This window comes from Encephalitozoon hellem, chromosome IV (genome assembly GCF_000277815.2).
Source record: "Encephalitozoon hellem ATCC 50504 chromosome IV, complete sequence".
NCBI lineage: Eukaryota > Fungi > Microsporidia > Unikaryonidae > Encephalitozoon > Encephalitozoon hellem.
In genome coordinates, this window is record NC_018471.1 from 120,783 (window position 1) to 145,842 (window position 25,060).

Genomic DNA, 25,060 nt, shown 5'->3' on the forward strand with positions numbered 1-25,060 from the left:
GGACACTTGGATACATTTAATAACGAGGTAATAAAAAATTTGTGTCTTTCAAATTTAAGATATGAAAACATTTTGGATTTTGAAATCATTTTAAACCATCGGCAGACATGCCCTGCTTTTTGAGTCGCCCGCCTCTGGATGAAGGACGGGTGCTATATAAAGCAAAAGCAAGCCCGCATGTTTCTGATCGATGGAACATGCGTCTACATTTTGATGTAATTTTTATGCATGCCGTTAAAAGCCGTGTTTTGGCACAGACCCTTAAGATGCTAGTTTTGACGAACATAAGCAGGGAAATGAGATTTGAGGTTTCAAAAGTGAACGGAAGGGTTTTCCTCAGGGGAGACTTGGATGGGATTGAGTACAAAGGGTCTGAATGGAACTCGCCTTGCAGCTATTATATTGCCGAGTCTTCGGGAGGCGCAATTGACCTGAGAAAGGCCAAGAAGGCCAGAATAATAGTGTTCGAGACCGTTTATGAGACGGGGCTGTTGCATGAAAAGACGAGCATCAAGGAGCTGGCTTTTACCTTTGGAAGCAAAAGGCTTGTGGGGTATCATAAGAAAAGAGAGGCTGAGGGGTATTCAAAAAGATTCTTTGCGTCGAAATTCGGATACAGAGACCAGATACTTCCGCCAACGAATGGAGAGGCAAAGTGTCTGAAGGAGAGATTTGTACTAGAAAAGATGTTTCCAAAGGAGGTGCTGTCAAGCTTTTCAGAGATCAGGCTGGAGTCTGTGCTGTTGCATCCCGATCTGATGGAACTGAGGCAGAGCATGAGCTATAAGATCCACTTTTTACTTGCGGATTGCATAATCAAGCTTATGGAGAAGAAATACATCACCGACGACTGTCTGAATGACTCTGAATACTCTAGTTTCTTCGTGATGATAAAGGATGAGATAGAGAACAGGATGCTGACGCCATTGTGTAGAGATAGACTTGCTATTCTCTGCTACATACTATTCCTGCAGATAGAAGGGTTCTCCATCAAGTATGAGATTCTGCCGGACTTCAAGTTTTCGAAAGAAAAGGTTATTGCGATGTTAAAGCTGATAGGATGCCTTTACAGCTCGCAAACCGACACCTTCAAGATGAAAAGCAATCCGGCACCCTCCTACGACACTTCGAACTAGTCTTTGGCTCTACATGTTGAAATGCTACTCCAGTTGGTATCCCTGAGATGAAGAGTACAGATTTTGAGATGAGGCTTGTAGAGAGGTACGGGACCGGGGTGATACCAAAAGAGGATATTGAGGGCATACTGAGCGAGGCTGTTGAGAGCAATGTTATAGAGAGGGACGAGATAGGGAGATGGGAGAAGGACGAGGAATATACTGTTCCAAGGTTGCTTTGGCTGATGCGGAAGTGGAGGACGGACTTTCTCAAGGACTCGTTTAGCATAAATGACATTTCCTGTAAAGATGAGGAGTGCTGTGACGGCGGATGTACGGACGAGAGTGAGCTCAAGAAGTTTGAGTACAACGGGGAGTCCGACGCCAATGGCTCCTTCATGACGACTGATGAGGCATTCCTGTCTTCTCTTCGAGACAAGACAAGGATGATCACATCAAGAAGGAGCAACAATGGAAAGAGGATTGTGAGAAATGTTTTGAGGGCATGGGAGGAGTATGAGAGGCTTCCAACAAAAAGGAGAAGCCGAAGGTGGTATTTTCTTTGCTTCCTGGCCATTCCCATATATTTCCTGTATGCCCAAAAGCCATTTTGATTCTTATTAAAGCCCTGTTTTTTATACTCAGCCCATGTACAATGTTATCATACCAACATACAATGAAAGAGAGAACATCAAGGTTCTGCTACAAATGGTTTCCGATGTTATGAGCAATGAGGGAGAGCCGTTCAAGATAGTTGTTGTGGACGACAGCAGCCCTGATGGGACCTATGGAGTTGTGGAATCGATGGGGTTACCCAATGTGTGCCTCTTATCTAGAAAGAAGAAGCTTGGGCTTGGAAGTGCATACAGGACAGCTCTCAAGCACTGCGAGTATCCGTTCACCATTGTAATGGATGCAGATTTATCCCACGACCCTATGTACATCAGAACTATGATTGAGATTCAAAAGCAAGGGGCTGAGATTGTTGTAGGAAGCAGGTATTCTGAGAAAGGAGGTGTTTATGGGTGGTCTATGAAGAGAAAGATCATAAGCCTTGGGGCAAATAACCTTGCCAGGACGTTCCTCAACTTAAATGTGTCAGATGTCACAGGAAGCTTTCGATTATACAAAACGGAGGCATTCAGAGCATTGGTTGAAAAGTCTGTGTCTACAGGGTATTCCTTTCAGATGGAGCTGATGTGCTTGGCAAAGAGACACGGGCTAAAGGTGTCTGAGTGTCCAATTGTTTTTCACGAGAGGAAAAGGGGGGAGTCGAAGCTATCTCTGATGGAGATTGTGATGTACTTAAGGACGATAGCCTTACTGTTTTTTAGCGTTTAATTAAATCTGTGTATCAGAGTCTTTAGTGTAAGTCTTAGATTCTCGGATCCCTTGGATGAGGATATTGAATGTTGCTGAGAAGCCTTCTGTTGCAAGATCGATATCCTCGATTTTGTCGAAAGAGATAAGCGTCCGAAGAGGGCTTCACCAGTACTGCCCGAACATTCAGTTTGACTATGGTGACCAGATGATCTTTACAAGTGTTCTGGGACATCTGCTCTCAAGCGACTTTGAGAGGAAGAGCAGGTGGGACGAGATTGATCCTGAAATGCTATTTACGGAAAGAATAGTCAAGTTTGTGCATCCAGACTTTGCAAAGATCAAGGAGAACATTGAGAGAGAGGCCTTGAGGAGCGATATGGTGGTTATCTGGACTGACTGTGACAGGGAAGGAGAGAACATTGGAAGACAGATAAGAGACATTGTTCTCAAGGTGAAGAAGATTGATGTGAAGCGTGCAAGGTTTTCTGGGATCACGCTCAAGGACATAGAGGGGGCGCTGAAAAACCTAGGGGAAATAAATGAGGCTGAGGCTGATGCGGTTGATGTGCGTATGGAGCTAGACCTTAGAATAGGATCTGCATTTACAAGGCTGCAGACTCTGTCGCTGGGACTATCTGGAGAAGAGAAAAAGATAGTGAGCTTTGGGCCGTGCCAGGTACCTACACTAGGATTTGTGGTGGAGAGAGCCAAGGAAAGAGAAAGGTTTGTTCCCGAGATGTTTTGGACACTGAAGTTTAAGGCCAAGAACAAGAAGCTTGAGGATGAGTTTACGTGGAGAAGAGGATCTGTCTTTGACAAGAACTGCGTCATATGTTTTCACAGAGAACTTGAAGGAGAAAGTGCCAGGATAGTGTTGAAAGAGATAAAAGAAAGAACCAAGTACAGGCCTCTGCCACTCAGAACTGTTGAGCTGCAGAAGAAGTGCTCGTCATACTTTAAGCTGAGCGGGCATAAGGTCATGGAGATTGCTGAGGGGCTCTACAATAGGGGATACATAAGCTACCCTAGAACAGAAACAGATGTGTTTGACAAGAAGTTTGACTTTAAATACATATTAAATAAGCTAAGCAGGGACTCAAAGGTCGGGGAGTATGCCGAAAGGCTGGCGAGGGGGTTTAATTATCCCAGAAATGGAAAGAACAACGACATGGCGCATCTTCCAATATACCCGCTAAAGGAAGGGACTGGGCTTTCCGGGGGAGACAGGGACATCTATGATTTTATATGCAGAAGATTTCTTGGGTGCATATCAAAGGATGCCAAAGGCCTTGAGACGCGGTATGAGCTGAAGATAGGGATGGAGGTGTTTGACCTGAATGGAATAAGGGTGGTTGAAAGGAATTACCTTGAGGTGTATTACTATGACAAATGGGATAACAGGGAGGTTAGCGACTTTGCAATGGAGGAGCTAGTTCCCGGGGATCTTTATATTTCTGAGGGGGAGACGACTGCGCCGAAGTATCTTAGCGAGGCTGAGCTTATAAGTCTTATGGACAAAAACGGAATAGGAACGGATGCAACAATACATGAGCATATCCAAAAGATCCAGGAGAGGGGGTATGCCACCAAGGTTGGAGAGGAGATAAGGCCTTTGGGGCTTGGAACAGCTCTTATTGATGGATATGAAAGGTTTGGACTGAATGTTAGCAAACCTGAGCTTCGGAAGAGTCTGGAGATCAATCTGAAAAGAATATGCCATGGAGAGATAGATGGAAAACGGGTTGTGTATGAAGGGATTCTAGCCTATAGAGATATATACACTCTCCTCAAAAGAAACATAAAGGAGTTTGTTGGGATTCTCAGGAAGGGTATTGGGGAGGATGTAGGCCGATTGAATCCATTGGGAGGTAGAAAGTCAAGGAAGGATACGTCAAGGACCAGAGGTGTGGAGGAGAGTAGAAGCAGTGGGACGAAGAGTAACGGCAACAAAGACGGAGGCATAAGAAAGATGGAGTGTGACTGCAAGGTAGAGGCTAAGGTTCTAAAAGTGAAGAAGGGGGATAATGTTGGGAGGGAGTTCTACTGCTGCGGCAAGATACCAAAGAGCTGCTATTTCTTCCAATGGTGTGAATGTGAGAAAGCTGGAGAAGACAAGGAGATAAAGTGCTTTTGTGGGTTTGAACCCCAGCTGCTTGTTGCAAATACGGAAAGTAATAGAGGAAGGAAGTTTTATAAGTGCAAGAAGGCGTACAAGCCTTGCAAGTTCTTTCAGTGGGAGGGCTGAAGGTTTCTCCTTTAACGAAGCTAGCTGTCCCCTTTTAAGGTTCGATATAGAGCAGGCTCTCCTTTTAAAGTATAAAAGTTTACTGAAGGGGAATATGAATGTCTGAAACAAGTATTCTGTCTGAAGCTCTTCCACAAGTAAGACCGCAGAGGGAGACTGAGGCCAAGGGGTCTTCTCCAAAGGAAGAAGTCCTTCCCAAGGACATGCCTGTTGTGAATGTTAAGGACATTATGATGTATGCAGAGAATATGGATAAGCTGGAGAGCAAGAAGCTGATTCCATATGTTGTTTATTTGGACGAACAGTTCAAGGAGATTGTAAAGAAGAGAAGGCAGGATGCCAAGGTTGTTCTTATACTTTATATAGTTGTCATGTCCATATCTGTTATTGGGCTGGTTGTGTGTGGGATCAAACTCTTTGGGTATTTGCTGGGGAAGGAATGAGCTCTGGGCCTCGAGATAAGTGGCCTAAATATGGCATTAAATGGATTATGTTGAATTGTTTATTGTGGTGGGATAGCCCTTTTGATGTATATTGTAGGAGACACCACGACGGGTGTTATTGACATAGGAAGCGAGACGGTTAAGATCGGATATTCTGATGGGCTCTTGCCGATGGTGTTTGGCCCTAGTGTGACGTGGAGAAACGAGTATGTGCCACCTGTGGCAAGGTCTGTTATCAGTGATGTCGGGTCCTATCTCAGGATTTTGAGTGATAATATGCCTCGGGATGTACAATCTCTAGTGATTTCCGAGAACACGATGGAGGATGGGGGAGTAAAGAAGGAGGTTCTAGGATATCTTATGGAGAGGCGGATGTGCGAGTCTGTTCTATTTGTCAGGAGTGGGATTCTGGATGCATTTTCGTATGGAAAGACGACTGGGGTGGTTGTCAGCCTTGGAGGAGGATCAAGCCAGGTCTGCAGTGTTGTTGATGGGCTCATCACATGTAGAAGGCAGATAGACGTTGGAGGGATGGACTTAACGCTAGAGTTCAGGAAGGTACTGGAGAGTTCTGGTGTTGATATAGAGAAGTTCGTCGACGTAAAGAAAGATGAGCCTTTGCATGAAAGGAGAATGGAGTTTGAGAAGAATGAATTTTCCAGACATGGAAAGGAAAGTGCTTTGAGCCTGAAGAGTGAGGAGACAAGTGAGAAGTATGAATTACCTGATGGAAGAGTCATTGAAACGGAGGAGTATCGCAAGGCAGTACCAGGCATGCTAGGAGGGATTATAAAGTTGATAGTCGAGGTTATTGAGTCGAATGGGATGGAGGCACGGTCTACTTTGAGTGGAAATATATTAGTTGGGGGAGGATGCGGAGGAATTTGCGGGATTGAAAGCTTTATCTGTGAGGAGATTGGCAGGGAGAGAAGCAGATGGAAGGTGAAGGTGTCTGTTGAAAGAAGCCGATTTAGCACGTTCCAGGGAGGATGTGTGATTGGATCTCTGGGAAGTGCAAGAAGCTTTCATATTGGAGTTAGAGACTACGAGGAGTATGGAGAAAGTATTTTGGATAGAAAGAAATGCGAATGGATTGTAGAAGCCTTGTGATTTATTGGAATAAAGTCCAAGCGTGGAGGTTAAGTTTTTTGCAGTGTATTTTTGCACTTTGAAAACTATAAAAAAAATTTGTATGGTCCCCCCTACAATGGCTACAAAGATTGAGGATGATACTAAACCGCGTCTGAACGTCTGCTTCATAGGGCACGTTGACTCTGGAAAGAGCACCACGGTGGGAATGCTTTCATACCAGCTGGGGGCAGTTGACAAGAGGGAGATGGAGAAGTATGAGAAGGAGGCTGCCTTGAACAACAAGGACACATTCTATCTTGCATACTTAACTGACAAGACCGATGCCGAGAGGAAGAGAGGAATTACAATTACAACCACGCTTGTAAATCTTCCTACGGAGAAGTTCAACATCAACATTCTTGACTGCCCTGGGCACAAGGACTTTGTGAAGAACATGGTAACTGGAGCATCACAGGCTGATGTTGCAGTTGTGATTGTCCCTGCATCTGGATTTGAATCATGTATTGGTGTTGGAGGGATGCTGAAGACACACATCATGATTTCTGGAATTCTTGGATGTGAGAAGCTGATTATCTGTGTCAACAAGATGGACGAGATTCCTGAGGACAAGAGAGAAGAGAAGTTCAAGGAAGTGTCTGCTGAGATGCTTAGAATTGTGAAGAGGAGTCACAAGGACAAGAACCCCATTGTTATTCCTATATCTGCATTCAAGGGAATCAATCTTACCAAGAAGGGAGAGAGCTTCAAATGGTTTGGAGGATGGAAGGAGAAGGAAGGCGCACCGCTTATACACACACTTGAGGAAGCACTTGACTACCAGAATGTTCCTGAGAGGCACAACGACAAGCCTCTGAGAATGCCGATCACTAAGGTCTGCTCGATTGCAGGAGTTGGTAAGATCTTTACTGGGCGTGTGGAGTATGGTACCATCACACCAAACCTCAAGATCTCCATTCAGCCTGCAGGTGTTGTTGGGGAGACCAGGTCTGTTGAAATCCACAACAAGCCAAGGTCTATGATTCCATGTGGAGAGAACTGTGGAGTTGCGCTTAAGGGAGGAGTTACTGGAGACCTTGAAAAGGTTGATGCAGGGCATGTTATCTCTGCCAATGATGAGAACAAGGCCATAGCATACCCTGGAGCAAAGATCAGAACTATTGTCGTTGGTAGGCCAAAGGGATTGTCGCCGGGATATACTCCACAGATTAACTTTGGGAACTGCCACTCTCCAGGAAGAATTGCCAAGATTCTTTCCAAGGTGGTTGGAAAGGAGGTTCATGAATCTCCCGAAAACGTTGCAAATGGAGAGACATTCGTTGGTATTGTTGTTTTCCAGAAGCCATTGGTTGTTGACAGAATGGAGAGATTCCAGAACCTGGCAAAGTTTGCTCTTATGGACAGCAATGGTGTTGTGGGTATCGGAAACGTTATGGAGCCTCTCACCCGTGAACAACTTCTCAAGGACTATGAGATTGATATAGCTGAGGACCCCAAGGCAGCTAAGAAAGCAGCATCCAAGAAGAAGGCATGAGCAATCTTCTTTTCTGAAAAAGAAGTATCTCGATTAAACTTCTTTTAATTAATTCCTTATGTTCTTCTCAAGACCTTACAAAGAAAATGCCTTAGCTCCTTCGAAGTTTTGCTGAAGAAGGCTTCCATTTCTACTTTTTTGTTACTTTTCTTCAGAAACAGCAGGTCGTCCGTTAGGTCCTTGAACTTTGCGAGCCTGTCGATCATTTTCAAGTCATATACATTTAGCTCTGAAAACCCGCCTTCATGGCAGTTCCTCCGAAGAACATCTTCCATGCATACGCCAATCCTCTCGATGGTGCTAACCTTTATATCTGGGCTCGCCTTACTTCCATACTTGTAGACACAGAAGATATGGATACCAAATGGATCGAAATCAAAGAGTCCTGAAATAGCCGTCCTGTGCTCTAGCATTTTCAGTAGCAGCATTGTGTTTCTGCAGGGATATCCTCTTCCACACACAAGCAGCATCCCCTCAAGGCGCTTTTCCCTCCTAATCTCTGAGGCTATTCTTTGCAATATTGTATCCTTCTCAACAACCAAAACTCTCTTGTAATTACAAAGCACTTCCTTTACACCTGTCATGTCCGGAATGAGTTGCGGGATGCTGTCCCCTGAAGATATCTCGATTGTACTGAAGCTGCCGCATTTAATGAAGGTTAGATTTCCAATAAAGGTCCCCTTGAGCGTATTCTTCACCCTAAGCTCATGCCTTGAGACCTCAAGCTCCAAAACAATACTGGATATCATCCTCTTGACAGCAGATTGTGTTTTGAACACACCCACATCCATATAAAAGATCTCCCTCTCATTTCTATCAATCCCAGACTCCTGCATTTCAATGATTATTTCATGGAGCCTGATCCTCATTGCAAGCGTTCTTGACTTGAGTTCTATCAGAAGCCTCAGTGTGCTGCTTCTCAACGACCTGCATATTGTATTAGAGGCGGCTGTCATTGAGGCATAAATCTGGAATAACGAATCCCCGTGTCTGCATGATATACACTACAGAGGTGTACGAAAGAGTTAAGAAGGTTCTTGGAGACCTGTGCATGGCACAAAGTGGGGATGGCGGAGTGACATACCGGGTGGTAAAATACAGAGCCAGGGCTCCAGTGTTCCTGGTAGAAGGAAACGGAGGAGAGATGTATTTGATGGAAGACGGTGTCTTTGAACTTGAATCCAAAGGGTTTGATATTGGAGTTCCAAGGGAGAAGGAAGTTGTTGTTGTGTTTTTTAGGTTCAGCACCAAAAGGACTGCTCGAAACGCAGCATCCGTAGAGATGTATGAGGGAGGGCAGTTCATGGAAGTGGATGTAGGATCTGTGGTATGTGATGGAAGAGGATTGGGAACCTTGATTATGTCCCGGATTCCGCAAAATTTGTATGTACTATCCAATGTATTGAGAAGATTCATCCGGATCAATGGCGGAGAGGATACGGATGGGATATTCGAAAAACTGCTTGTAGATGCACTCATCTCGAATAAGATTTTATGAGTTTTTACACTGTGGTTTATTATGTGTCATTGGTTTCCAGGGAGAGGCTTGCATTTCCAGAGCCTATTATTTGTTTAGTCCGGCAGGCAGCTGAGTTCCACAAGAGATCAATGATCTGATGCACAAATAATAAATAATGAGGCACAAATCTTCTGAGGAAAATAATGCTTCTATTTCTTATGTTCATTGGAGTGGGGATCTGCAAGGAAAACGCCGTGATCCTTATCCTTTGCAGGAATAGCGACAAAAACGGAATAACGGAAACGATAAAGAATTTTGAGGAGATGTTCAACAAAAACTTTGGATATCCCTATGTTTTCCTGAACGATGAGGAGTTTACCGAAGACTTCAAGAAATCGATAAAGGATGTTACGTCAAACAGTGTCGAGTTTGGAAAACTTGATCCCGAGGAGTGGGAAGTTCCACCATGGATAGACATGGAGAAGGCAAACCAAGGGATGAAGAGCCTAGAGGACAGAAATGTTATTTATGGAGGATCTCTGTCATACAGAAAGATGTGTAGGTTCTTCTCAGGGTTCTTTTATAGGAACAAATTAGTCCAAAAGTACGACTACTATTGGAGGATAGAGCCTGACGTGAAGTTTCTGTGCCAGATAGAGTATGACCCATTTACGTACCTAAGAGAAAATAACAAGCAGTATGGATTTGTGATATCTCTAGCTGAGTTCATGGAGACGATTCCTAGCCTTTTTGGAGAGGTGATAAAGTTTGCAACGAAGAATCTGAACTTAATAAAGAAGGTCAACAGCAACAGATTCATACTGAACAATGATAGATCGTATAATGGATGCCACTTCTGGTCGAATTTCGAGATAGCAAGCTTTAGTTTTTTCAGGAGCGAGACATATCAAAAGTACTTTGACTGGCTGGACAAGGCCGGAGGCTTCTTCTATGAGAGATGGGGAGATGCACCTGTGCATAGCATTGCAGCGTCTCTTTTTCTGGACAAGGATCAGATTCATTTTTTCAGTGACATAGGATATGAGCATCCCCCCTTCCGTCATTGCCCGAGAGAAGCATCGATGAAATCGAAGTGCAAGTGCAGCGTCAAAGACTCAATGGACATCTCTTCGAACACATGCCTGGGAATGTACATAAAATCTCTTTTGTGATGAGGGTGTCTATAGGTATATTCGATAATAATAAAACTAGCAGTAAGATATTTTTGGTTTATTTTTGTCCCGGCAGGAAGATGGATTGTGAAAAAGAAGCCTTGAAAGAAAGAAAGAGGATGCTGAAAGAAGAGAAGAAAAAGCAGAAGCTCGAGAAGTTTTTGGCAAAGAAGACACAAGAGGTCAGTATTTCCAAGCCCAAGAGGGAATACAAGGGAGATGGGTATGATCCGCTGGAGGTCGAGAGTAAGTGGTATAGGTATTGGGAGGAGAAGGGGCTTTTCAAGCCTGTCGAGGGCGGCCCAAAGTACATTATTCCGATTCCTCCACCAAACGTGACAGGGAACCTCCATATAGGGCATGCCATGATGGTTTCTATCCAGGATACCTTGTGCAGATATAAGAGGATGTGTGGGCACGAGGTTCTGTACATTCCCGGGACAGACCATGCAGGAATAGCAACGCAGAATGTTGTCTCCAAGCAGATGGAGAAGGAGGGGACCCGTGTTGATAGAGAGACGTTTTTGAGGAAGGCCTGGGAATGGAAGGAAAGACATGGGTCGAGAATATATGAGCAGTTTAAGAGGCTGGGAACAAGTGTGGACTTTAGTAGGGAAAGGTTTACATTGGATCCTGGAATGAGTGAGGCTGTTGTTGATGCGTTTGTAAGCCTATACGAGAAAGGCCTAATATACAGGGAGCTGAAGATTGTGAACTGGTGTGGCAAACTATCGACGACTATAAGTGACCTAGAGGTGAACCATGAAGAAATACCACCCAACACATATCTACAGGTAGATGGGGGAAAGTATGAGTTTGGGGTGATTTATCACTTTATGTATCCAATAACAACTGACAAGAAATTTTCTGGGGACCACTTATCCTTGCCCACGATTGAGGTTGCGACAACAAGACCGGAAACCATTCTTGGAGATACGGCGATATGTGTGAATGCAAGGGACAGGAGATTTAATCCCGAGGGAATAAAGAAAATCTTTGGCGATGCTGTGTGTGGCAATGATGTTTACGGTGTGAATCCGTTAACTAAAGAAGTGATTCCCATTGTCTTCGATGACTATGCGGATATGAGCTTTGGAACTGGTGTGGTGAAGATAACGCCTGCACACGATGCAAACGACTTTGACGTGTCCAAAAGGCATGGGATTCCTTGCAAGATTGTATTTGATGAGCAGAACAAGGTGACTATTGAGGGTGAGTTTAAAGGGATGAAGAGGTTTGAAGCAAGAAAGGCAGTTGTTTCAAGGCTTAAAGACATTGGGCTGTTTGTCGAAAAGAAAGGATACTCGCAGGTGATTCCAAGGTGCTCGAGGTCTAATGATATCATAGAGCCTGTTATCAAAAGCCAGTGGTGGCTAGACTGCAAGGAGATGGCCAAAAGAGCTATTGAAGCTGTTGAAGATGGAAGGATTAAGATATTGCCGGAAGGAGCGGAAAGGCAATGGTACAGGTGGCTCGAAAACATCAGGGATTGGTGTCTGTCTAGGCAGTTGTGGTGGGGGCATCGAATACCTGCCTATAGAACACCGAGCGGGAAGTGGTATGTCGGAAAGACTAAGGCGGATGCATTTTCGAAGATGAAGAACGAATGCTTGGAGTCTGCATGCAATTTTGAGGAGTTCTGTCAGGATGAGGATGTCTTGGACACTTGGTTTTCGTCTGGACTGTGGCCGTTTGCCACTTTAGGGTGGCCCAAGAGAACAGATGACTTCTTGAGGTATTACCCCAGTACTCTACTAGAAACAGGAAGCGACATTCTTTTCTTCTGGGTTGCAAGGATGGTGATGCTGGGTCTCGAATTGACAGGGAAGGTACCTTTTAGCCAAGTTTTTCTTCACGGAATAGTAAGGGATGCACATGGAAGAAAGATGAGCAAAAGCCTTGGGAATGTTATTGATCCTATTTTTGTGATTGATGGATGTTCACTTGAAAAGCTCATTTCAACGATGAGGAGCGGGAATCTCGATGAGAAGGAGATGAAAAGGGCTGAGTCTGTTCTGAAGCAAGACTTCCCAAATGGAATACCCAGATGCGGAGCAGACGCGCTTAGGTTCACCTTACTTTCCTATACCTCTGGAATGAAAGACATTAATCTTGATGTGCTCAGGGTAGAGGGATACCGAAGGTTCTGTAATAAGATATGGAATGCTCACAAATTTGTGAGGATGATGATGGACGAAGTAGTGGATGGAAGTAACCAGGAGACTACCGATAAGAAAAAGTACGAGAAATATATTCTCTCGCCCAACGATCTTCTAGCACCTTCTGGGCAGGGGCCTATTGAATGGATTCTCAAGAAAAGAAATGAGACTGTTGAAACAATACAAAGAATGCTTGACTCCTTCAATTTCATGGCGGCGACACAGGCAATTCATCAATTCTTCATCTACGACCTATGCGACGTCTTCATTGAGGTTGTTAAGAAGAACAAAAACAAAAGATACATTAGTACTCTGCTAAGCGTGTTTGTAGACTCGATGAAAATGCTTCATCCATTTATGCCGTTCATCACGGAGGAAGTGTTTTCGAACTATTTTGATGGTTCTATTTCGGTTTCTTCGTATCCTAGGGTGGATGGGTCTGAACACGAAAATAAGTTTTCTACAGCTCTCCAGATAGTAAGGCATGTAAGAGCAAAGGCAGAATCCAATGGATGGAGCAAGGTTTCAGTGAAGATCTCACTGGGAGAGGATGTCTGTCCTGCAGACGTGGTGTTTATACGTCTATTGTGCAGAAAGATCATCGAGTTTGAGACGACGGACAGCATCCGAGACGACGAATACGAGATGGTAGGAGACTCAAAGATATCTGTGAGACAGATGGAGCAGACGGGAACAGTAGATGCTGATTAAAGTATTTAATTTAACTTCTTGGCTGAATGGGTTGAAACTAGAAAGTCCCGTCCCTTTCGATAATACTCTTGTACATCGCGTGGGCAGTTAAGAATCCACCTGTCCAAGGACACGCGCATCTCGCCAAAGACACTCCTCATCGATGGATTATTAAAGTACTGCTGCCTCACCATAGCAATAAACGTTGTGAAGGTAACGAGGCTTGACTTCCTAAGAAATATCATTAGAAAGGAAAGGGGGACAGCAAGTGCCTCTGTGAATAGGGCCAATCTTCCAAGGGAAATATGGTATGCGGATAGAGAAACACATACTGGATATATGCCTGTTCTTTCGAAAATCTTTTTGTTAGACAACACAAAAGAGCTAAGATGATATATCGACAAGAGATAAAATGGGAGAAGAAGAATCTCGTGGGGAAATGTGAGGAACACCATGATGCAGTAGATGTTTGGCTGGGACAAGATCTCTCCTATAGACGAAAAGTGTGGGAGCAGGGAGATTGAGTATGACGATATCAAGCACAAAATGTTGACAAAGTTTGGCAGCGGATATATCGGGATCCTGATCAGGTGAAGTATGATATATAGTGTGTAATTTGCCCCAAACAGCATGTTTAACATCATCCATGTTTTTTTAGTAGAGTTTAGGCGTTGCATTTCTCTTAGAAGGGCTATGGGATCGAATAGTATTTAGACGGAGGAACTTGAAGTGTTTCATGTGGTATGATAAACAATGTAGGGTTACAGGGTGATAGTTAAAACACCATGAATACATAATCCTACCTGTGACGAGGAGGCCAAGAAATGGTAACAGTCAGAGAGGCTCTGAACCAGGCCATAGACGAAGAGATGGAAAGGGATGAGAGAGTGTTTGTTCTTGGAGAGGAGGTAGGGGCGTCTGGGGGGAACCATGATGTTACTAAGGGACTGCACAGGAAGTATGGAAGGTGGAGGGTCCTAGATACACCCATTAGCGAAATGGGGTTTACAGGTCTTGCTGTTGGAGCCTCTTACCTTGGTCTAAGACCGATAGTTGAATTTATGACTTGGAACTTCGCACTACAGTCGATTGATCACATAATCAACTCATGTGCAAAGACTTTGTACATGTCTGGAGGAAAGGTCAGCTGTCCCATTGTGTTCAGAGGACCCAACGGATTCAATCCTGGATATGCAGCACAGCACACACAGGACTTCTGCAGCTACTATGGTGCAGTTCCTGGGCTTAAGGTTGTTGCCCCCTATACAGCTAGAGACCATAAAGGGTTGCTAAAGTCTGCAATAAGAGACGAGAGCCCCGTTGTGTTTCTAGAAAATGAAACACTTTACAGTGACGCCTACGACGACATAGAGAAGGAATACATTCAGCCTTTGGACAAAGCTGTTGTTGAAGTTGAAGGCACCGACATCACTCTCATCGGAGTTTCTCTTTCTGTGAGAATATGCATGGAGGCTGCGAAAGTACTGAATGACATGGGAATTTCTTGCGAGGTAATTAACCTGGTATCGATCAGGCCCATAGACAAAAAGGCATTGATAGACTCTGCTAAGAAGACAAAATGCATATTTGTGGTTGACTTTTCCTGGCCATCATTTAGTGTTGCCTCGGAAGTTTCTGCGATAATACACGAGCAATGTTTTGGGGACTTGCTAGCGCCTGTCCAAAGAATAAATGGAAAAGATGTCCCAACGCCTTACTCTGAAGAAATAGAAAGAATGGCGTTTCCAACACACCTGGATGTTGTTGACTCTGTTATGGCCATTTACAAAAGCTACAAGAAGTGATAAACTAACCTTTAATTTTCTCTAAAGAAGCTCTTCGAACTCAACAAGTCCGCTGCCTCCATCGTTAGCAGCAAATGTATCGTCATTTATTTCTCCGTCTTCTTTCAATATCTTTATTTCCTTTGGCATATACTTCCTGTCGATATCGGCTCTTTTCTCGTCGCCATCTCTGACCCGCAGAAGAACTATATCACCCGGCATCATTCTAACTCGCCTGTAGTCTCTCCCACGAACCTTTGCTGTTCTGTAAACCCCATCCGAACAACTCACCTTAAACTGCCCTTGCCCCAGAGGACATATTATTTGTCCATATACAGTTCCCTCCTCCTCTGCAAACACTAGGGCTCTGTCGTTAGTAAATCTTCCTTTCCTTCCTTTCATCCACCCCTGAGCCCCGAACAATTTTATTACAAGCAACATCTAGAAAGTCTGTAAGGCCTGGAGATTTAAGAGGCAGAGGTTTTAATTATACCAACAGATGCCATGTATTCAATCAATTTTTCACTCGCAATCCTCCGATGGCTTATACGATTCTTCTCGTCAATGGGCATACTTTTGAGGGAGACTCCAAACCCGTCCGGGACAAAGTTATTATCGAGCTCCGTGGAGTTTTCCTCGTTTGACTCTACCATTGTACCTTTGAGCTCTCCTGAAAATGTCTTCCTGGTAATTTGCCCGTCTCTGTAGTGGGCAATCCCTAGAGTACAAAATACTGTCGCACTATAATCCTCTACTTTCCTCAGAATCTCTAGTATCTTCCGAGAGCCTATCGTGAGGAAGTCTTTGAGATAGACACCGGGGAACCCGCATAATCCGTTCAAATAAACACCTGTATCGTCAACGATCACCGCATCCTCTTCGCCTATAAGCGGAATTACTTGGTTAAGCTTGTTATGCACTATCTTCTCCTGGGACGCCTGGATTTCGACCATAGAAACATTCATGTGGGATACATCCACGTTGAGGAGCTTCCTGATTTCCTTCAGTTTCTTCAGATTAGTTGTTGCAAAGTATATTTTCCCCATGTTGGAAAGGGTTCATGAAATCCTTTTATGCCGTCTTCGCCTTGGAAATGCCGCAGGAAATTTCTTCGGGAAAGACAATAATCCTAGATCTGAATAATTGAGAGTGGCATAGAAAAGCCCATTAAATCTGCGGGATCATTCCTTTTATGGTAATTGAGGCCATCTTTAAAATCGAAAAAAGATTAACCCTAAATGAAAAGTGGTTTAAGCGTTACATCGGCAATAGTAACCATGGTAACATCGATGATGGGAACAGGGATTAACTATATGCCATATGCATTTAAAAGTGTTGGATACATCAGGGGGATTCTTCTGATAAATAGCGTTGGTATACTGACATTTTTTTCTCTATATGCAATTTCGATTGCAGCAAATAGGTCTAAGGATCCAAATCCAACTTATTCGTCACTGTCAACACGTATCTCAAAATACCTCAAGGTTTTGGTTGATATGTCTATATTTAGTTCATGCTTTGGCGTGAACATTGTCTTCTACAGATATCTTACAGAGCTCATTATGATGATGCTTCCGGTGGACACGTATGTCGAGCATGAGGTTGGGAGAAAGATAATCATTGGTGTTCTTGCCATTCCTTTTCTTCTTTTGTCTCTAAAAAAGGATTTGTCTAGCCTTAAAGTGACATCCTATATAACTGTTGCCTCAGTGACATATCTTGCAGTTCTGATGGGCGGATACTGCTTATTTATCGGGGGAAAGTGTGCAGAGGAGCCTATCCAGAGATTTGGGTCTAATTTCTCAAAAGGCATCTCCTGCTTTATGCTTGCATTGTCGTGCCAGGCCAACATGGTTAAGACATATACGGAGTTGGAGCACAAGTCGCCTGGGAGCATCATCAAGGTTGCAATGGGAGCTTCATTTTTTGGAACTCTTATCTATGGAAGTGTTGGGCTCTGTGGATATATTGTATTTGGGCACTCCATAAGAAGCTCGATAATTGATATATTGGTAGATCCCAAGTCCAACATCAATGCATACCTTATGAACAACACTATTGATAAGTATGCTTTGTCTTCAAGGATAGCTTGTGTTGGGGCAATGCTTGTCCTATTTGGGGCGTTTCCCGTGCAGATGAATCCATTGGTTGGAATACCTCTTAGTTACTTTGTAAGAGAGGGGCGTGATGCGAGTGCAACAAGAAAAAAGGTAGTGTTCATACTGATGCTCATGTTCCTGTCTCTTGGGATGATTGAAAAGCTCAACATTGATACTATATTGCAAATGGTGGGTGCCACCGCCGTCAATTTGGTATCTTTCACCTATCCTTCCATCTACTATTTATATTTCGGAAAGAGGATGGACCTTATGTCCGTTCTGTCTGTGGCTGTGTGTATTGGTAGTATACTATCGATGGTTTATATGTCATATAACATAATATGTTCACAATGATTTATAACAACTAGTGAGTCTCTAGAAAGTGTTTCGGTAAGACCTCATAGCTTTTTAGAAGAATTGAGGAATTTAATTAAAATTCTGTTGAGCTAAAAAGACCCGAGTCACTCCAGCTTCTTCAGTAGCTCAAAGACCTTCTCTTGCACGTCCTTGTTACGGAAAAGAGATGTTCTATGGCATATATCGCTCATATCGATACATATCCACTTGTTAATGAATGCTGTGGGGTCCTTCCCAAATTCGTCCAGTATGCTTTCCCTCTCCTCGCATCTCTTCAACAGCTGTTTGAGAGATTCTACTTTTCTATCAAGAGCATGGACTCTTTTACTATACAAGGCAGGGCATTGATACAAATCGTCCCATTCAAACGGAATGTCGAAGATCTCTGTATAGCCATCGATAGGGGGAACGTCCACCACTAGATAGTCTAATGGCCACAGGTGCGGTACTATGAGGTTGGGAATCTCGGGGAATGTAAACCTCTCCACTCCAAGGATGTCCTTCAACTGAGGGTCACATTCAACTACATCTGAATCGATAGACATTAGTCCATTCCTATTTACATATCTCCACAGATGAGTTATCACATTTGGCTTCGTATCCGTATACTTCATCAGAAGATTGCTTAATTGTGTAGACAACTTGAAGATCTCTCTTGGATTCTCAAGATCAAAAAGTAGCTTTATATTCTTTGGTGTTTTGCTGCTGTTTACCTCAAATGCTTCGGTATCCCCACGGCACTTGGTCCACTCAAAAAATCCTTCCATAGACATTCCTCCATTACATATCGATTTCGGTAGACTCCCGTCCCCATTGCTCATCTCAGGCGCCTCTACGCTTTCTCCATGCTCATCGGATGCCTTGCAGGCGCCAAAATGTGTTTCAACTGTTGGAGTAAGATTGCTATCAAATATGATGCAAAACTTCTTCACAACATCCGAGAATTTCAACTCTCCTCCGTTCTTATAATCATTGATCACTCTACTGTCGAGACGTATAAATGTACCCTTCTTTATACTAACTTTGACATAGCATCTAAGAGACTTCTTGCACTTGATTCTTTTAAGATACTCAGCTTCCATATTCAGCTTTCTTTCCAGGCACAGTCTATCAATCTCTTCTTCAATGCTTTGCAGCCTGTCATACAAGGTAGTCATTCCCTCAAACTGGGGTATGAGGAGAAAGAGATATTCAAACACATGTACAAGGTAAAATATTTTACCACAGACTCTTGGAGTACTACAAGTTACATTTGCAAGATGGCCAGCAGAGATCTATCTGTAAAGGTATTGATATCTCCTATTTACATTCAATTGTTTTCATGCAATACCCTAGAATGAACAGAAAAGAATTATATGAAATGTTTAACTATGGAGATGTTGAAGATGTGGGACCCGTGGAAATAGACGAGGCAGAATGTATTCGGCTATCTTATATCGCTAACAACTCTGGTAAAGACATTCTTCTCAATCTGATTCCAAGGTACAAATCTTCCTACAGCCGGGAAGGAATTAGGTTCTTCATCGAGACAGTAACAATGATTGTAGACAACCCAAAGATGGCAGGGTTTTCCTTAAGCCCCATTTCCCTCATATCTCTTGTTATGAACTCCTTCGGTGCATCGTATTTCGATGTTATGGACTGCTTCGAAAAGCTAAGCGAGGCTGAAGGAATGGCAAGAAAGGTATTTCTCCCTATGATCTATGGGCTGTCATTTAAATGCTCACAGTTGGATGCAACGTCAAACATAGCCAACTATACGTCTGCACTCGAAGCATTGACTAGTCTCCACGGTGTTCTTGAAGAGCTCAAGAACGAGGTCTACTGGGGCCTAGGAGATTCCGGGCTCGGAGGCGATATTGTCTTCGACTTTCCCATATACTACGGATTCCCATGCAGATTCCCCTGTATTCTCGATGGGTTTTTCGAACCTTTTATATACAAGAAATGTGACTATTCGTCGCCTGCTCGCGAATATCTTGGGATTTCAATGAGAGAGGTCGTGGAGAAGTCGAGAAGGTCCTACCATGCCTTGAGCGATCATTCATACAAGATGCATCAGATAATATACTCCATCATAAGGTCTTCTAAAGAGCTGAAGACCAACTTTATGAGATATGTCTGCAATGTTATATCCGCGAGCAAGGAAAGAAGCAAGACTATCTTTAACTGGAAGGAAACCATAAGCGATGGATTTGCATACAACCTATCTATGGTAATGAGCAGGTTCAACAGAAAAATAATAGATGGGAACATGATTGACAAAATAAATCCGGAAAGCGTAGAAGAGGTCTCGTTGGAATCATTCCCGACGTTCTGCTACTTCTCGAAAATCCACTTGCTATTTACATCTTGTGTGAAGTTTGGTGAATACATCAGAAGCCTTGCGTACGAGTATAGACTTCTTGAAGGGGATGGAGGAGAGAGGGTAGAGGCATACAGGAAAGGAATAGACTCAAAGATAAGTGCATTGAATGGACTTCTTTTCATGACAGATTTCTTTGCAGACGAAAAGGCGTTCACTGACTTCATGACGGAGTACACTGCCGAGATTGAGTATCCGTGGACAGACAACTATTACAGAACACTTCTATGGATGCAGGAGATGACAATTGACCTGATAAAGTCAGCAACCATCTCAGGATCGCTAAACAAAGTGATGGAAACCATCATGGACTGGAGAAGTCCCATGTTCAAAAAAGAAGTTGTGAAGATACTGAGCCACAGAAGCGATTCAATTAAATTTACAATGCTCAACAGGGTGATAGATTACTACAACTCGTTAGGAAGAGATGAGATGAGAATGGAGGCCAGAAGTATTGTGCATTCCATCTTTAAGGAGGGGAGAGTGTTTTCCAGAATGAATGTCTGCAAAAGGAACATTACGTTCATCAACTGCATGATGAAAGATTTTGAGTACAGTCTGTCTGAAGGCCTTTCTTCTATCAAGGATATAAAAGAGGATACGAAAACTGTTGAAGACCTAACCAAAGAGCTAGAAGAAGTCAAGAAAAAGAATCTTGATGCGAAGAAGGCTGAGTCGATTAGTGAAAGGATAGGGTCAATAAAGAAAAGCATACGATTCTCAAAAAACAAGGCGAGGAATTCCTTTCTGTATGTCGATGGATGCTTTGACTTGTTTATGCACATCCTCGATGAAAAACCCGATCTATTTTTAGTGAACGAGATGATCTCAAATTTTGTAAGAGTTCTGAACTGTAATCTGAAGGTGATTACTGGGCCTAGATGCACGGATCTTGTGATAAGATCTCCAGAACAATATGGCTTTGATGCAAAGAATCTCTTGAGGCGGATGGTCATGATATACATAAAGATCCGCAGCAACAAGTTTGTCGAAATGGTGGCTAGTGATAAGATGTACTTTGACATTGAGTTCTTCCGCACCGCACTTCGGATATGTGAGAGCAAGTACCTCATTAACGAGTCACAGATGGAGGAGTTGAGAAACCTCATAAGCAAGCTGGAGAAAGTCGAGGTGATTGAGAAGACTGAGTGCGTTCCAGACGAGTTTATTGACCCCCTGACATTCAACCCGATAAGGAACCCTGTGAAGCTTCTGACCTCGAAAATAACTGTAGACAGGTCCACGTATGATATGTTGATGATGAATGGAGGGATAGATCCATTCAATAGAATGCCTCTTACTGAGGACATGGTGATAGAGGACATCGATCTCAAGGAAAGGATAGACAAGTACTATGGCTGCAGTGACAAGGACGAGAAGACTTGATGTTTTATTATTTGTAGCAGGGGAGCCCTTATTGGCGGCATTAAACGTTCATTTTTTATATTGCGTGCCTGGTTTGAGGAACCCCCCTGAATTTGATGTCCGAAGGAAAATTTGTTGTATTTGAAGGACTAGATAGATCTGGAAAAACAACTGTAGTCAACAGTCTGTATGAAAGTCTACTTCCAATTGCGTCCGTCAGCAAGGTCAGATTCCCAAACAGGAATGGGTGTATAGGGAAGACTATAGATGAGTATCTTCAGAAGAAAATTACCCTAAAGAGTGAAACCATTCATTTGCTTTTCGCTGCAGATAGATATGAGCATAAGGCCATGATCGAGGATCTCAGGAAGGACAGCATAATCCTCTGCGACCGTTACTCCATGAGTGGGGTGGCATATTCTGCAGCCAAGGGCTTGGATTTGAACTGGTGCGCTATGTCCGAATCTCTGCTTCCTAAGCCAGACTTAACTGTGTTCATAGACATTCCTATGGATGAAATATGCCGGAGAAAGGGGTTTGGAGAGGAGATTTTTGATAACATCGCATTCTTAAAGAAGGTCCGCTCTGCATACCAAACACTTCTTAAAGAAGAAAAAAACGTCCTTATTGTTGACGGAACGCTTTCAGTAAACGAGATTGTCAAGATCGTGAAAAAAAAGATATTCGAGTAGCAAGTCTTGTGGGTATCGCAAGAAGTGAGGGTGGTGCTTTTCTCTTGAGAATGGCTACATCAACAAGACACCTTACTCAGCACTATCTAGATCCGAAGATGCTTCATGATACCGACTCCCTTCGTCATGCTTCTTATCGTCCTCAGCGAAGCCTTTTGCCTTGCAGATTTGTGAGATATACTTTGCAAGGTAGTACTGGGTCTGTGTTGCGTTTCTACATGCCTCGGGAAATAGGTCAAGGACATTGCTGTATGCTTCTTTTCTCGCTTTATTGAAGGATGTGCCTTCTTGACTCATAAATGAAATCTTAATAAAGAGTAGAAAGTACTTACTGGTTTTAAGTAGAAAGTCTTCCTTTTGAAAGCCTTTAAACAAGGAAAGATCGTCAGAATAAAGCTGGTAGTTTCTGATTTCTTCTGAGATTGCATTAAGTGTCTCATTCATTGCAGACTCGCTTCTCTTCAGGTATTCTGCCATCTCCTCGTCTGTTGGCTTCCTGAGAGTATCAGAGGCTGGTATGGACCAGTCGGCTTCTCTCTCCTTTTGAAATTCTTCAAGGACTTTCAAAGACACATAACACTCTACACTATTGCACTCAAATTCTTCCGGGTTCCTTAAATCTTCAATTTCTGACTTTATGAGGTTGGCAAGAGAATCGCAGATTTTGGTATCACTTTTTGGTATTTTTCCTCGCCTTCTCTTTCCAGTAGGTGCCTCCAGTTTTTTCGGCTTTTCCTTCATTTCTCGCTTTCTTTTGCTAGTCTCTTTATCAGGGGAGCCCGCTGATGAACTTTTCGCGAGCTTGGCTCTTTCTCTTGCTTTATGCACACTTAGCACCTTCTTTGCACTGTACGGCAGCTCGCCCTTATATACAAAGAAATCCTCCAAGCTACACTCTATCATGACCATTTGCGTCTCCCCTTCAAAGGGCTCAATAAGTGGATCGTTGTAGTCATAATCATCAACCCTTTGTCTCCTCTTCTTCAGCTTCTCTTTCTTTCCAAGGTCAATCTCTTTGGACTCCATAATATTTACTCGAATAGTGACTTCATTCTCAGGACTCATCCCAAAACAAGAAGGGATAGACATTATCTGGAGAAACACAACTTTATTATCTGTTTTGGGCCCGAGAAAACAACTATCTCCGGCTTGAAGCACCGCTATACCCTTTGCCCTTCCTAAGCTTAATATCTCTGAGATCTTGTTTGTCTATGTGGAGTGTTCCTATCTTATCATTGAATAAATTCTTGCTTACGTTCTTTCTTGGCTTCCTGGCCTCACCCAATGCCTTCTTATAAAGCTCATCTCCGCAGTGGTAGCTCCTCACAAGCTCCATCTCAAGTAAAGGTCCACAGTCCTCGACATTGAGATCCTTGAGGACCCTGACATACTTAAGCACATATCCACCCTCTGTCTTTGCAAAGACCCAAGAGTATCGGACTGCCTCCAAGCAGGCCTTGCTACTCCTCATGTTAAGGAGATCTACCATCAGATTTTCTAAACGTTCACTGTTAATGTTCTGCAAAACCACAAAATACTTCATGTGTAGCTCTGGCCCAACACATTCGAAGTCGGACACAGACAAGTATCTATTTATCTTGAATTCAACCATGTCTATAACCTCATCATTGAAGGCACGTCCAATAACAAGGAGGTTGTCTTTAGTTACAGAAATGAACAGTCCAGACTTCTTCTTCTTCATCAATTTTTCCATCTTTTCTACACAGTCAAACGGGCTTGTCTTCTCGCGTATGTGTACAGTGTCTCCCCTGATAACTCCTATCTCCCTTTGGATCTTCTCGCCCTCATCACTGCAGATCACGGAAAGCAAGGTCTTCCTCTCACTGGGATGCTTCGCTCTCATTTGTGGGTAAAAAATTGCAACTAGATGTACAGGCAAAAACAAGCACTCACGCCTTTCTCTGGAGCTGAGTAGGCAAGAATGCCTCTGCATGCGTCAATAAAACAAAATTATTGACCTTGGATTCGCATGTTTACCCTTGAACACAGCACATCAATGAGCATAAATCTAGGCGATATATTTACAACATCAGGAAGAAGACAGTCACAAAAGGAGGACAGATACACCAAGAGCACAATGGGGATACACACGGATGTTCTGGCAAGCATAAAGCTGATGACATCTTCTAGAAGCTCACGTATAGAAAACAGGCACATAGACACATCTCCCCATAGAATACTGGATGCACCGGGCATGCTGGATGATTACTATCTCAACCTGTTGGACTGGAGCACTACGAATCTTGTGATAATTGGCCTGGGAGAGTCTGTGTATGGATACAATGTTGACGATAAAACTGTGGTGGATATCCATTCCGGGGAGAGCTACATATCATCTGTAAGGAGTAACGGGAGCATTCTTTGTATTGGAAGCTCGGATGGAACGATGCGCTTAATAGACACATCGGTAAATAAGGAGATGCATACAATGAGGAATCACAGAGCAAGGGTTTCATCTCTGAGCTGGAACGGGAATATAATAAGCAGTGGGGACAAGGCCGGGAAGCTATGCAACTACGACATAAGGTCGGGAAGGATCTCTATGGTTGAGGGGCATTCTCAAGAAATATGCGGGTTGGAGTGGAGTACAGACATGAAGTATCTAGCAAGTGGAGGAAATGACAATGTAATAAGAGTGTGGCAGATGGGAAACAACAATCCTCAAACGCTTTCTGGACATAAGTCAGCCGTTAAGGCCCTTGCTTGGTGCCCATGGAGGTCAGGAATACTGACTTCAGGGGGAGGAACAAAAGACATGACTATAAAGTTCTGGGATGTTTCAGAAAATAGACTGGAGAGGAGTGTAGACACACAATCACAAGTGTGCACCCTTACATATCTCTCAAAGTATAAGGAGATTATATCCTCGCACGGATACAGCGAGAATGACATCCGAATATGGAAAGCCTCGACAATGAACCTGATATCTTCCTTTGGAAAGCATGGATCAAGGGTTCTTCACGTGGCCCTAAGCCCGGACGGGTCTGAATTGGCCTCTGTGTCTGCAGATGAGAATTTGAAGTTCTGGAAGATATTCAGCACAGAGAAGTCGTCTGTAAGAAGGGATAGCCTTTCATTCAGATAATGTATTGTCCTCAAATTGCTGTATAATGGCATGGATCTATAGCAATAGACTCTAGAATCTATA

The 25,060-nt window shown here is 43.4% G+C and overlaps 22 protein-coding genes across 22 annotated transcripts; 15 read left to right on the forward strand and 7 right to left on the reverse strand.

Annotated features, from left to right (window-relative positions):
• Positions 1–266: 266 nt before the first annotated feature.
• On the forward strand, positions 267–1,136 carry EHEL_040970 (uncharacterized protein; the record flags this gene model as incomplete). The annotated part of the gene is made up of 1 exon (XM_003887079.1): positions 267–1,136. One exon carries the CDS (start codon positions 267–269, stop codon positions 1,134–1,136), a length of 870 nt encoding a protein of 289 aa, XP_003887128.1.
• Positions 1,137–1,183: 47 nt separating this feature from the next.
• EHEL_040980 (uncharacterized protein) lies at positions 1,184–1,729 on the forward strand (the record flags this gene model as incomplete). Its single annotated transcript, XM_003887080.1, has 1 exon — positions 1,184–1,729. The coding sequence occupies one exon, from the start codon at positions 1,184–1,186 to the stop codon at positions 1,727–1,729; it is 546 nt and encodes a 181-aa protein (XP_003887129.1).
• A 34-nt stretch (positions 1,730–1,763) lies between these two features.
• EHEL_040990 (dolichol-phosphate mannosyltransferase) lies at positions 1,764–2,456 on the forward strand (the record flags this gene model as incomplete). Its single annotated transcript, XM_003887081.1, has 1 exon — positions 1,764–2,456. One exon carries the CDS (start codon positions 1,764–1,766, stop codon positions 2,454–2,456), a length of 693 nt encoding a protein of 230 aa, XP_003887130.1.
• A 55-nt stretch (positions 2,457–2,511) lies between these two features.
• Positions 2,512–4,683, forward strand: EHEL_041000 (topoisomerase IA; the record flags this gene model as incomplete). Its single annotated transcript, XM_003887082.1, has 1 exon — positions 2,512–4,683. One exon carries the CDS (start codon positions 2,512–2,514, stop codon positions 4,681–4,683), a length of 2,172 nt encoding a protein of 723 aa, XP_003887131.1.
• Positions 4,684–4,781: 98 nt separating this feature from the next.
• On the forward strand, positions 4,782–5,126 carry EHEL_041010 (uncharacterized protein; the record flags this gene model as incomplete). Its single annotated transcript, XM_003887083.1, has 1 exon — positions 4,782–5,126. One exon carries the CDS (start codon positions 4,782–4,784, stop codon positions 5,124–5,126), a length of 345 nt encoding a protein of 114 aa, XP_003887132.1.
• Positions 5,127–5,210: 84 nt separating this feature from the next.
• EHEL_041020 (actin-like protein) lies at positions 5,211–6,236 on the forward strand (the record flags this gene model as incomplete). The annotated part of the gene is made up of 1 exon (XM_003887084.1): positions 5,211–6,236. The coding sequence occupies one exon, from the start codon at positions 5,211–5,213 to the stop codon at positions 6,234–6,236; it is 1,026 nt and encodes a 341-aa protein (XP_003887133.1).
• A 97-nt stretch (positions 6,237–6,333) lies between these two features.
• Positions 6,334–7,749, forward strand: EHEL_041030 (translation elongation factor EF-1 alpha; the record flags this gene model as incomplete). The annotated part of the gene is made up of 1 exon (XM_003887085.1): positions 6,334–7,749. The coding sequence occupies one exon, from the start codon at positions 6,334–6,336 to the stop codon at positions 7,747–7,749; it is 1,416 nt and encodes a 471-aa protein (XP_003887134.1).
• Positions 7,750–7,805: 56 nt separating this feature from the next.
• On the reverse strand, positions 7,806–8,705 carry EHEL_041040 (DNA topoisomerase VI subunit A; the record flags this gene model as incomplete). The annotated part of the gene is made up of 1 exon (XM_003887086.1): positions 7,806–8,705. The coding sequence occupies one exon, from the start codon at positions 8,703–8,705 to the stop codon at positions 7,806–7,808; it is 900 nt and encodes a 299-aa protein (XP_003887135.1).
• Positions 8,706–8,743: 38 nt separating this feature from the next.
• Positions 8,744–9,247, forward strand: EHEL_041050 (uncharacterized protein; the record flags this gene model as incomplete). Its single annotated transcript, XM_003887087.1, has 1 exon — positions 8,744–9,247. The coding sequence occupies one exon, from the start codon at positions 8,744–8,746 to the stop codon at positions 9,245–9,247; it is 504 nt and encodes a 167-aa protein (XP_003887136.1).
• Positions 9,248–9,411: 164 nt separating this feature from the next.
• On the forward strand, positions 9,412–10,380 carry EHEL_041060 (alpha-1,2 mannosyl-transferase; the record flags this gene model as incomplete). Its single annotated transcript, XM_003887088.1, has 1 exon — positions 9,412–10,380. One exon carries the CDS (start codon positions 9,412–9,414, stop codon positions 10,378–10,380), a length of 969 nt encoding a protein of 322 aa, XP_003887137.1.
• Positions 10,381–10,460: 80 nt separating this feature from the next.
• Positions 10,461–13,250, forward strand: EHEL_041070 (valyl-tRNA synthetase; the record flags this gene model as incomplete). Its single annotated transcript, XM_003887089.1, has 1 exon — positions 10,461–13,250. One exon carries the CDS (start codon positions 10,461–10,463, stop codon positions 13,248–13,250), a length of 2,790 nt encoding a protein of 929 aa, XP_003887138.1.
• Positions 13,251–13,255: 5 nt separating this feature from the next.
• EHEL_041080 (uncharacterized protein) lies at positions 13,256–13,906 on the reverse strand (the record flags this gene model as incomplete). The annotated part of the gene is made up of 1 exon (XM_003887090.1): positions 13,256–13,906. The coding sequence occupies one exon, from the start codon at positions 13,904–13,906 to the stop codon at positions 13,256–13,258; it is 651 nt and encodes a 216-aa protein (XP_003887139.1).
• Positions 13,907–14,053: 147 nt separating this feature from the next.
• Positions 14,054–15,034, forward strand: EHEL_041090 (pyruvate dehydrogenase subunit beta; the record flags this gene model as incomplete). Its single annotated transcript, XM_003887091.2, has 1 exon — positions 14,054–15,034. The coding sequence occupies one exon, from the start codon at positions 14,054–14,056 to the stop codon at positions 15,032–15,034; it is 981 nt and encodes a 326-aa protein (XP_003887140.2).
• Positions 15,035–15,055: 21 nt separating this feature from the next.
• EHEL_041100 (translation initiation factor IF1A) lies at positions 15,056–15,415 on the reverse strand (the record flags this gene model as incomplete). The annotated part of the gene is made up of 1 exon (XM_003887092.1): positions 15,056–15,415. The coding sequence occupies one exon, from the start codon at positions 15,413–15,415 to the stop codon at positions 15,056–15,058; it is 360 nt and encodes a 119-aa protein (XP_003887141.1).
• Positions 15,416–15,480: 65 nt separating this feature from the next.
• Positions 15,481–16,059, reverse strand: EHEL_041110 (putative Ham1 deoxyribonucleotide triphosphate pyrophosphatase; the record flags this gene model as incomplete). Its single annotated transcript, XM_003887093.1, has 1 exon — positions 15,481–16,059. The coding sequence occupies one exon, from the start codon at positions 16,057–16,059 to the stop codon at positions 15,481–15,483; it is 579 nt and encodes a 192-aa protein (XP_003887142.1).
• A 192-nt stretch (positions 16,060–16,251) lies between these two features.
• EHEL_041120 (amino acid permease) lies at positions 16,252–17,466 on the forward strand (the record flags this gene model as incomplete). Its single annotated transcript, XM_003887094.1, has 1 exon — positions 16,252–17,466. One exon carries the CDS (start codon positions 16,252–16,254, stop codon positions 17,464–17,466), a length of 1,215 nt encoding a protein of 404 aa, XP_003887143.1.
• Positions 17,467–17,573: 107 nt separating this feature from the next.
• On the reverse strand, positions 17,574–18,626 carry EHEL_041130 (SWIB domain-containing protein; the record flags this gene model as incomplete). The annotated part of the gene is made up of 1 exon (XM_003887095.1): positions 17,574–18,626. The coding sequence occupies one exon, from the start codon at positions 18,624–18,626 to the stop codon at positions 17,574–17,576; it is 1,053 nt and encodes a 350-aa protein (XP_003887144.1).
• A 179-nt stretch (positions 18,627–18,805) lies between these two features.
• EHEL_041140 (ubiquitin fusion degradation protein 2) lies at positions 18,806–21,220 on the forward strand (the record flags this gene model as incomplete). Its single annotated transcript, XM_003887096.1, has 1 exon — positions 18,806–21,220. The coding sequence occupies one exon, from the start codon at positions 18,806–18,808 to the stop codon at positions 21,218–21,220; it is 2,415 nt and encodes an 804-aa protein (XP_003887145.1).
• A 95-nt stretch (positions 21,221–21,315) lies between these two features.
• Positions 21,316–21,891, forward strand: EHEL_041150 (thymidylate kinase; the record flags this gene model as incomplete). Its single annotated transcript, XM_003887097.1, has 1 exon — positions 21,316–21,891. One exon carries the CDS (start codon positions 21,316–21,318, stop codon positions 21,889–21,891), a length of 576 nt encoding a protein of 191 aa, XP_003887146.1.
• Positions 21,892–21,963: 72 nt separating this feature from the next.
• EHEL_041160 (uncharacterized protein) lies at positions 21,964–22,956 on the reverse strand (the record flags this gene model as incomplete). The annotated part of the gene is made up of 1 exon (XM_003887098.1): positions 21,964–22,956. The coding sequence occupies one exon, from the start codon at positions 22,954–22,956 to the stop codon at positions 21,964–21,966; it is 993 nt and encodes a 330-aa protein (XP_003887147.1).
• Positions 22,957–23,029: 73 nt separating this feature from the next.
• On the reverse strand, positions 23,030–23,755 carry EHEL_041170 (uncharacterized protein; the record flags this gene model as incomplete). The annotated part of the gene is made up of 1 exon (XM_003887099.1): positions 23,030–23,755. The coding sequence occupies one exon, from the start codon at positions 23,753–23,755 to the stop codon at positions 23,030–23,032; it is 726 nt and encodes a 241-aa protein (XP_003887148.1).
• Positions 23,756–23,908: 153 nt separating this feature from the next.
• Positions 23,909–24,997, forward strand: EHEL_041180 (WD40 domain-containing protein; the record flags this gene model as incomplete). Its single annotated transcript, XM_003887100.2, has 1 exon — positions 23,909–24,997. The coding sequence occupies one exon, from the start codon at positions 23,909–23,911 to the stop codon at positions 24,995–24,997; it is 1,089 nt and encodes a 362-aa protein (XP_003887149.2).
• Between the last annotated feature and the right edge of the window lie 63 nt (positions 24,998–25,060).